Genomic DNA, 10,230 nt, shown 5'->3' with positions numbered 1-10,230 from the left:
GACACAGTACCTGAAAAACTCAATAGAAAAAAAATCTCTTCAACAGCTGTAAAGGTTTGGGGTGGGGGGGGATCGTGGTTGCAAAAGTGTGCACACCCTCTGATCACTGAGCATGTGGCTGTGTACATAATTAACCAAACCGCATTCAACCTCACGTTCAACGTAAGTCGGTACATCCCTACTACCATTTAAAGTGCATCTGATTAAGCCCAAATAAAGTTTAGCTGTTCAAGTAGGCTGTTCCGGACATTTTTTTCTGTGCTTTGCAGCAGAAGTCTGAAGGTTTTGCGCTAATACTGACTACTATTTTGAACAGTTCACCTTCTCTAAGGCTCCAGAAAAACAGCCTTAAAGCATGACGCTGCCGCCACCTCGCTTCACTATAGGCAGTGGCTTCCGTCAGGGCCAGCAAGGCCTTCTCTGCTGGCCTAAACGTAAATTAGAGAATAACATAAATTTAATTTCTTATTTTATTTTCAGAAATATGTCAACAAAATTATTCTCTGTATTCTTTACGTCGTATTATTTCAACTTGGTTTGTATTTAAAATAACGTTGAAAGGCACTCGATAAATAACTTATTTATTATGGTAGAGTTTTTAACCAATCATATTTCAGATAGCTTGTGTTGCCAGGTAAACTAAACTTGCTCGGGGCCTTCAGCAGGCCCCTGTGCGCTGTAAATGAACGGGCGCAGTCAGCTTGCAATAGCCAATCAGATCACGGGTCTGCGTACCAGGGCCAGCTCGAAGGGTTTACGTCAACACTGGACGTGCGCGTTCGGTGATTGGATTAGCGCCTGCTAGAGGGAGCTGTTGCTGCATTTTGACCCAAAATGGCCGAAGGAGAAGACGTTGATCTGGTTGCAGGACTACTTTCCACACAATTTTCAAGACGGACCTTCCACTGGATTTACCAATTTAAGTTGTTTTACCAAGGCAGCAAGGAAACATCAGAGCACGGCTGGGCACTTACAAGCTACGGTGCGTTTAAAAACGTTTGGGGGACACTCGCGTAGATCTCCAGCTCAGTGAACAGGCACTACATTGGTGAGTAAATGAATTTTATTTTACATTTCTTCTTGTTATTTTATTTCGTTAGTATTAATGGTCACGAAATAAAATGACAAAGATACAAAAATGTATCAAATAAATCAGCTCACCTGCAATTTATAATGGCGCATTGTAGTCAGCTTCGTGCACTAAAATTCGTTCAATCTCAGCTGCTCAACGTTTTCAGTTATTTGCTGTTGTATAGCCTATTCTCAAAATGCAAATGATCTGTTAATTTTATTTTCAAAGAATAGTTTGTTTTGTTATTGTGTGTTTGGTGTCTTATATGTAACTGCGACATTGCACAATTTATTGGACAGACTTGTTTATGATCACACAGCGTAATTTGGGTGGCATTTTATTTAGTATTTTTTAAATCTTTTTATTTTTGACAATATCTGTAAATTTAGTTTCCTGCTCTTAATCGTGAATGCATACTTGATGGTTTTAAATGCTCCAGAAATAAAGTGCTGCCTGACGAGCCTATATTGTGTTAATGTATGTGACGTCACTGAAGGCCTAAGGTTAAAATGCACGGCCCGCCACTGACTATAGGTATGGTGTTCTTTTGTTCATGAGCAGTGTTATATTTGCGCCAAACATACCGGTTGAAATTACGGTCAAAAGGTTTTACCTCGGTTTCATCGGCCCAAACCATAAACTTCGAAAAGCAATTGACGTGAATGTGAACGTGACTGGTTAATTTTGAACACAGCCACATCCCAATTACAGGAGGGTGTGCACACTTGTGCAACCACATTATTGCAGTTGCTTGATTTTACTTCTCTTCTGAAAAATATACATTTTTTTCTCAATAGAGTTGTACAAATATAGGTCACAATAGTGAAAAAAGTTCTGAAATGTTTATTTTTAGAGCAAAGTTCATTAGCTGTGCAGGTAACATTCGTGCGACATGGTTGTAAATAAAGTGACCGACGTATTTTATGAAGTTTCTCAATATAAAAGTGCACAGTCAAATGATGATTGCATTTTCGTTTCGTCAGCGTTTAACTGACGGACATGCGCTAACAAAGGCCTTGGTCAAAGTTTTTTACTAGCTGTTTGATGTGGAAGAGTTTTTGCCGAAGTTCTCTGCCCTCCCTTTTCTTTGCTTGATAATCTGGTGCCTAAAAGAGAGACATGTGGGAACAGACTGAAAAATAAGTCTTTGTGTTTTATTTGGTAACAATTATACAGTTTCATAAAATATTGAGGGGGAAACAATAACAAAAGTTATTGGTACTCTAACTTTATATGTGAATGCATATTATGTACACATCTGTTTCACTTACCCTTTTGAGATCTTTTAGTCTGTTATATTCATCGGCCACACCCTGAGGATGGAACCAGAATAATGTTAACGCTTAACTTGAGAGCCCCCTCATACTGTGTTTGATGTTCTTAAGGAAGTCACGGGGTACAGAATGTCTATTAGCAAACACATTTTCTCTGATCGGCTACCTGGTACTTGATGGAGTCCTTGTCCAGGGAGTCCAGTTCTCGACCCAGCTTGTGAATCTGATCACAGATGTCATCCATTTCTTTGCACAGGTTCTTATAACGAGCCAGCGAGGAGTCAAAATCGCGTCTGTACTGCAGACGCTGCTGGTCCGAGATGATTTCCGGGTACTCCCTGAACAGAGGAGTGAACAGATGTTTTTATTTCATTTTGTGTAAGAGCCAAATCGGCCTCACTGTTCCATTGGCTTTTTGATTACAGAACACAAAAATATACATTTATATTTTTGTCATTACAAACAAATGTAGTAGCAAAATGACTACATTTTCTGCGTAATGATGTCAGGGCAGTAGTATCAGCGGCGGGAGAAGTCACCTGAAGAGATGTTGGTCTTGGTCTTGGTCCAACTCATTAGCAGTGTCTCCTCCAGTGGTGTAAGCCATTTCATTTTGGAATTCCACCATCTCCCGAGATGCACAATCCCTGTGGTTCCTCTGGACCCTTAAGGCATGTTTCTTGCCGCTGTCTGCGTCACCTGAGGAGCTGCTGCACACTACAGGCCTGCTGTTCTGATACGGGTGCTCTGCCTCTTGATGTTTGCTACTAACCTCACAGGAGCTAGAAAAATATACACTCAAGCAAATTAGTGAATATTGTTGCTGTTGGGGGGAATCCTCTAATCACCAAAAACCTGGCTTATCATGGAAAACCCCCCCAAAACAAAATAAAAAAAACATCTTGCTTGAGTTAGCAAACGCCAAACTCTTACTGATGCGATTACAGTATAGCTAATCTTGCTAATCATATCCTGTTGCGCACCAACATCAAATCACCTCCCGCAAATCATGTTGAATCACTACAACAGTCCAGACAAAAATCCTTTAGTATTTCACATAAACAAACTACTGTGGTTATACTTATCTTGGTGGTACAATCTGTAAAACGAGAAGCTGTCTAAGCAGTGTAATAGGTTGGAAATGAATCAGTACATCATTCAGATTTTAAATCTTGAGGTGACATAATACTGCGTGGGTGAGGGAAGAGACAGCGTTTTACAAATTTAAATAACATAATCACACCTGAATTTCATTAACAAGGCATAAAAATAACAGACGACGTTGCAACAGAACAATAGTATAAATTGATTAAAAAAATAATAATAATAAAAATGGGATGAAATTTGAACCTACAATGTCTTTGCTTGACAACAACTGCCGGAATGAGAGAAGATGCTTATGATTCACACCACCCCTTTTCATTTTCAATTCTACTGCCACATTCTAAAGTGATTATTCTACTTTTCGACTGTATGACGACAAAGCAAACACTGTAGTATACGCACTTGTCGCGGTTCAAATTTCCATTGCTGTAAATGAGGTCTGTGTCCTGGTAATACAAAGATGAGCTGTTTCCCCCACAAAGGTCAGAAGCTGCTTTCTCTGATATAACAACAGTTGGTGCCTCCTGAGTGCTCCTTCCTTCTCCAACATGGTTTACCTAATGCAGCATAGAGAAACAAGCCAAAGAGACAAATGTTTTCGGAAGAATAAGCACAGATACTTTTGTAAAAAAAAGAAAAGAAAATTTAAAAAAAATTAAAAAATTTGGAAGTCTAATTTTTTATACTTTATTTTTTTATCGTTCTAATTTGGCAGGGTTGGTAAAAACAGTCATCTCTGTGATACTGTGATGTCGAATTTACAAACCAAGACTTTTATCATTTGCTTTATGAAGCACTTTGTGTTGCTTTTAAAGTATGAAAGGTTTGAGTAGACGTGATTTGCTTTGACGCCATCTGGTGGCGATTGTGCCAAGATGTACAATTTTCATAATTTAGTGAAGCTTTTTTTGTGTTAATGTAATGCAGAAACTCCTTTATTTTTAACTTTCGGTATTTCTAATCCAATTAATTCCTTGCATAATAAGTGGAAAGGGTAATTTTTAGTTCATGGTAACATAAATAATAATTTTGCGACATTACAATAATTCCGATCTAGTGTTCTATGCTGCAATTAGTATCGCACATGACATTTGATCATATATTATACTGTTTCCGTGTTCTTGTACCACAAGGAGCGAACTTTTAGGCCGTGGTGCAAAGACTGAATCATTTACTGCCACTACTCTGTGGGGATTCACACAGTAGCACTGTGGCAACCTAACCCTTTTATCCATTATACATGACCATACATTAAATATGCCTTCCCTGCAAGGAAAATCACCCTCACTGTGGTACACTAGTGGCCCAGCATTCAAATGAAGCCGACTCCCAATCACTGGGAGTATGTAGGTCAGGACATTTCTGGATAAATGAATATTGTTGCCTCTCTCCTCGTAATGAGTTGCACCAGAGTACGCATTCCTGTTACAGTACCGAAGGCCACACGAGGCTCCTGCTTCAAATTACAAAAAAAATGTAGCAACAAAAAGGATCTGGGGCAGCATGCTAAATGTTCCAGAAACCATGTCACTGTTTTTCCTTTTGGTTTGAGGCTGTAAGCTTTTTAGAAAACAAACACATTGGCAACCTAACATTTATATTTTAGTAGGGAGTGCCGTAGTGCTTTGAAACACAATTTTCATTTGCTCCTATTACCACGCAGCACTTGCATCTCAAATATACTTTGTCCAGTTGATAAAAATTGAGATGCATTAAAAAACGCAATATTGCTGTCATGTGTTTTTATAAGAAAAACTGCACTGTAATTTTTTATTGTTTTGTGTTTTTTTTGTTATTGTAAAGTGTCCATGGGTGTCTTGAAAGGCGCTTATAAATAAAATGTATTATTATTATTATTATTATTATTATTAATTTTGACAAAATAGCATGTAATGAATTAAACAGTTGTGCCACATTTTGGGGGGCTTAAATTCAATGGACATTGTGCCGCTCTTTCTGATGTGAGCACCTTGGCCACCCAGGGGCATTATAATCCATCCATCCATCCATCCATCCATCCATCCATCCATCCATCCATCCATCCGTGATCTGATCTGCTTATCCTCACAAAGGTCATGGGCGTGCTGAAGCCTATCCCAGCTGTCTTTGGGCAATAGGCAGAGTACACCCTGAATTGGTTGCCAGCCAATCACAGGGCACACATAGACAAATAACCATTTGCGCTCTCAATCACACTTAGGGACATTCAGCATTCAATCAACCTACAGTGCATGTTTTTGTCATGTGGGAGGAAACCGGAGTACCCGAAAAAAACGCACACAGGCACGTGGAGAACAGGCAAACACCACACAGGGAGGCCAGAAGCTCCAGAATTGAACCCATGACCTCTACACTGTCCAGTGGACGTGCTAACTAGTTGACCACCGTGCCCTGAGTTATCATTAGGATTCAAATGAAAATAATTATTTTCCAATCAATCAAAGCCATTCATTACTATGCACAGTATGTTCCACCAACATAAAGCATGGATCTTTTCAGTCCCAAGATGACTTAACAACAACTGCATTACTTTTTTTATTGTCACGAGAGATCCTTCAATGTGTGCGGTCATTGCAGCTCTCACTAGTTAATGATCAATCAGAGTGAAACCTGGGTGTGCCTCAGATAAAGCAACTATCTCTAAGTCAACAGCGGTTTGTAAGAAAAGGGGAAACTTAGTCATGTGAACGGTCAGGTTCCACAAAAATCCGCAGTGATTATGTGTCTATAATGACCCACTTGTCATCAAAATTAATTGGCCATTTTAAAAGTATCTCTCCATCCATTTTCTAGCCACTGTCTATCAAAGCAAATTTTGAGCGATGAGTGAACTTCACCTACACCTGGTCGCCAGTCAATCTTTTTTTGTAGGTCGAAAAAATAGATTGATCGATCGATCGATAGATAGATAGATAGATAGATAGATAGATAGATAGATAGACGGACAGACACAATTTCTCACCCAGTCCTCTATATTCTGCCCCTCAGACTGCATGACCAGTGGTTTGTCCCAGTAGATGTTAGCTTCGCCATGGCGGCAGATTTTGCTACGAGTCTTCCAGGAGTAGAAAGCTGCCAGTGACAGGGCCAACACCACCATCAGACCCAATGCTAATGCTACTGCCTGAGAAAGAAAGCATTTTATGAAATTAAAATGATACCTTACTTGTTATCATAACAACTTGACTCCTCATTTCCAGACTACTGACCTCCTCTGGGTCCATGAAGCAGTAGTGGTACAGGTACTGGTTGTACATGGGAAACCCCCCAGGAAAGCCAGCTCCTATGCTGCCACTAAGGCTGGGCCGGTCCGGAATGTTGTGGCACATCATCAGGATTGGATTGTATAGCATGCTCTGTGAGCTCTGGGACATTGGGTTGACTCCAATCACAAAAATGATGTCAATGATGCCCTGCAATTAATGGAAAGTCCATCACGGTCAATGCTTTGGCCTCAGAGGAGTGGAACTGTAACAGCACAGCGCCGTGATTTAAGGTTATTAAAAAAAATATATTTATCACTTAATTAAGTTGGATGTTGTCTGCATGATTCCAACCAAAAGTCTGTGAAAAGTGTACTAAATCACCCGAGCACTTAATTTTGCTGTTTGCTGTTTGCTGCTAGCTGTACCAATCTTAGGTTAGCTTAGCAATTAGCATGGTTCTCCATCTTTTCTCATCATCCCTTTATGAGACAGGTACTCAAAAATGTAGCTTTGAATACCCCCACAGAGATGATAATTGCTGACTTAGGAATGATTCTATAATGTGTTTAGGTGCACTAGTAGCTAGCTAATTTCTAGCTAGCTGCTGCGGCGTAAGCAGCACAGAGCTTCTCATGACCTTGGACTACCCGCAGTCCAGTCCAACAAAGCTTTTTGGGCCCATTGTGGCGATTGATTCTTAGTTTGATTATTGAATCTGTGTTAGTGAGGCGCAAAATGCAAATTTTGCCTTGCAAACTGTGATGAGTAATACTGTTACTTGAGCCATCTTATTCTAAAGTAACAGTATTTTCAATTTATGGCTACTCTACCCATCTCTGCCCGCGACCCTAAAGAGGACGAGCGGAATGAAAACTAGGTGAATGGATGGACGCACGTGACTCACCTGAAGGACAGCTAAGATGATGTCACAAATGAACACCGTGAGGTAGAAACTGGATCCTTTCATGGCCCTCGAACGGGAGAAACTTCCCACCAGAAACCCCAGTGAAATCAGGAAGTTGATAGCAGCGATGGAGATCATTCCGGCCTTGGCAGACTGCGGGGTCATGTAGGAGCTACTGTAACCATAGCTACCACCATAGTACCCCTGCCCTGCCCCTGCGACATTCCCTGCACCACCAACACTGTAGCGAAATCCATTCGTGTCCCACACCAATGTTGACGCCACACATGCAAAAATTAGGAAAGACATGAGCACTGTGGCTCCGTGGAAGGTTTTAACAAAACCAGGAGGCGAAAACCATTGGTAGAAGTGTTGCGGCGTCTCCTCTATGTAGTGGGGGTCTGCAGGGGGTTTGAAGGTATAGCTACCATACTGGCTCTGGGGGGAATGCACACTTCTTGGGGCATGGAAACTGTGGGACGTGGTGCTGTAGGGCGGACTGTACAGATGGGGTCTGTCATAGTGCCGAGGTTCATACATGATTTGGTGCCACGATTCCTAAAATTGCGCCTGGAGGAAGAGAGAAAAACAAATGGCTCATTCGAGGTATTTTTGCCAATTTAGGAATGCAGATTGATTTAACAGTAAACACATATATTCACACTCTCCAATGCAGGGTTTACCAACCTTTTTGAAATTGTGTACTAATTCATGCAACGGCTACCAGTTTTATACACACTTCTGAAAAAAACAGATTTGCTCATAATACCTTTATGATGTGTCATTAATAACAATGACATTCATTTATGTCAAGTCACATGTTAATGAGTTCTCACAATAATAACCACGGTCACAAGCAAATTTTAATCAGGGATGGCTGTATTTGTCCTTAAATTTATTTTTGACACAGATCTTAAAAAATGTTTTTACTTTTTTGTAGCACATCTATTTTTGTGGAAGGGCGCAGCAAGAAAGGGCCGTTTGCGGAATTGTGAGAGTGCACACGGCCATCCTCTTTGCCGGCCACTGTAGTCGGCTCCCCTCATTCAGCTTAAATTCAGCACAGAGGCGAGCGGTCTGCATGGCAGAAGGACTCACTGGAGTCCATGCAGAACATCGGCATTCACAAAGTACATTTAAAAGGAACTGCAAGAAGACCTGTACTAGCAGATGATGTAAAGTTAACCGCGTGTGCGGCTGCCTTCCACACCCAATCGTGCATCTGTGTGTCATCTGAAAATACCAATTTCTAATGTTGTATTTCTGTACTTCTACTGCAACCTGCTCTCAGGTTTCACTGACCCTCACACTTCACTTCACTGTGGAACTCAAACCAACAGGCTTTTAATAATTCAGACTGAAGACGGATGAGAGGCTAGGGCAGCCATCTTTACTGTAAGGAGAACCAACCTGTGTTCCTCCCTCCACTGTGTGTTAGCTTTGTGTGTACCTGCCAAGTGCATGGAAAAGCAGTGAACAACTTCATAAACTTTGACTGTTGATCAGTAGCAGGTTTGGGAATCTCTCACCACCTCACAATTAGATGTCATTACAATTCAGAGGGGCCACAATGCACAATTTGATTGCGGATTACTGACCAATGCCTCTTGAATCAATTCTCTGTTCAGAGATAATCTTTTTTTTTTGTTGGTGAAATCTATCCTTACCTATTCAGTAAAAAAAACAATTAATAAACACTCTCTTTCATGCTTTGTTTGTAAAACCAGGACATGCCACAGGGTGGTGTCAAAGCTCTGACTAATAGGAAAGTAGCAATTGGTGTCGAGGAAGTACGTTGAAGTGCTACATCTCAACGGCGAGATTAGCATTTTAGTATGTTGGGCTGGGGCTAAGTTTAGCCTGTGACGTTAAGGGGAAGTTACTAAGAGTCCTTGTGGATAATGCTCGCAACCGGAAATTTTGGTACGTTTTCTTTCTTAAATCAAAGCTTCTGTGAGCCATTTATTTTGAGGGCAAATTTGTAAACTGAGTTTGAAAACATATAAGTATTTTGTGATCATAGTTTGCGGCATGTTTAAATACAAACTAAATTACAAAAAAAAAAATGTCAGAGGGGGTTGCATTTTTTTAGCTACAGTATTCACAGCAGGAATTTGGTCTCCCACCAATCATCTATTGCTCAACCGTTACACTCAGTTAAGATTACATTTAAAACGGACATTATTTTAGAGCTTAAGAGACAAAGTTCCTTGCTTTTATTTAATATTGTTTAGCCTATGTTATATCGTAAACAATAATCCAATACAGGAATGACAAACATTCTGACTTTACAAAGACAATACAGGTTGAGGTTTTGTGGACGTATCGGTGTGCTGTTACTGCCTCTCATTCAAAAGCAATTGCCATAGCACAAAAACAACTTTTGACTATGTTGACATTAGAGAAAAAAAAAACAACAACAAAAGAACTTACCCCAACTTTCAACTTTGGACCCTTCCAGTTAAGCCTGGCACTTTAGTCTCATTCCTCGCAGCACACGTTTACCTCTTTAAGTTCTTCTCCCGTGACGGTCGGAAACGCAGAGAAGAAACGCAGTTTCCTTGTTGTCGTGGCCAGCGGAGCCGCAGCCTTTGTGCTCGCGTCTCAACAATACTCGCTGTCCACCCAAAGTGAGCCCTCGGCACAACCCACGTTGGCCAACACGTGGAA

The 10,230-nt window shown here is 40.7% G+C and overlaps 1 protein-coding gene across 1 annotated transcript; it reads right to left on the bottom strand.

Annotated features, from left to right (window-relative positions):
* Positions 1–161: 161 nt before the first annotated feature.
* Positions 162–10,210, bottom strand: LOC147194717 (occludin-like). Its single transcript, XM_086129717.1, has 9 exons — positions 9,994–10,210; positions 7,561–8,130; positions 6,660–6,863; positions 6,413–6,574; positions 3,853–4,007; positions 2,886–3,128; positions 2,513–2,684; positions 2,344–2,385; positions 162–2,178 (listed from the first exon to the last, which is right to left on the bottom strand). Exons 2-9 carry the CDS (start codon positions 8,098–8,100, stop codon positions 2,077–2,079), a joined length of 1,620 nt encoding a protein of 539 aa, XP_085985843.1. The 5' UTR covers positions 8,101–8,130; positions 9,994–10,210; the 3' UTR covers positions 162–2,076.
* Between the last annotated feature and the right edge of the window lie 20 nt (positions 10,211–10,230).

The sequence above is a fragment of the Hippocampus guttulatus genome, chromosome 14 (assembly GCF_054856545.1).
Source record: "Hippocampus guttulatus isolate MCC_2025c chromosome 14, RoL_Hgut_1.0, whole genome shotgun sequence".
NCBI lineage: Eukaryota > Metazoa > Chordata > Actinopteri > Syngnathiformes > Syngnathidae > Hippocampus > Hippocampus guttulatus.
The sequence above is the reverse complement of the archived record's forward strand: the minus strand, read 5'-3'. Positions and strand labels throughout refer to the sequence as shown.

Excerpts from the sequence above, each read along its gene's own strand:
- LOC147194717 (XM_086129717.1), bottom strand. The coding sequence starts at position 8,100 with ATGTATGAACCTCGGCACTATGACAGACCCCATCTGTACAGTCCGCCC. Across the intron at positions 6,864-7,560 it reads TCATCTTAGCTGTCCTTCAG|GGCATCATTGACATCATTTT; the intron begins GTGAGTCACGTG and ends CATTAATTGCAG. Across the intron at positions 2,386-2,512 it reads AGGACTCCATCAAGTACCAG|GGTGTGGCCGATGAATATAA; the intron begins GTAGCCGATCAG and ends TTCCATCCTCAG.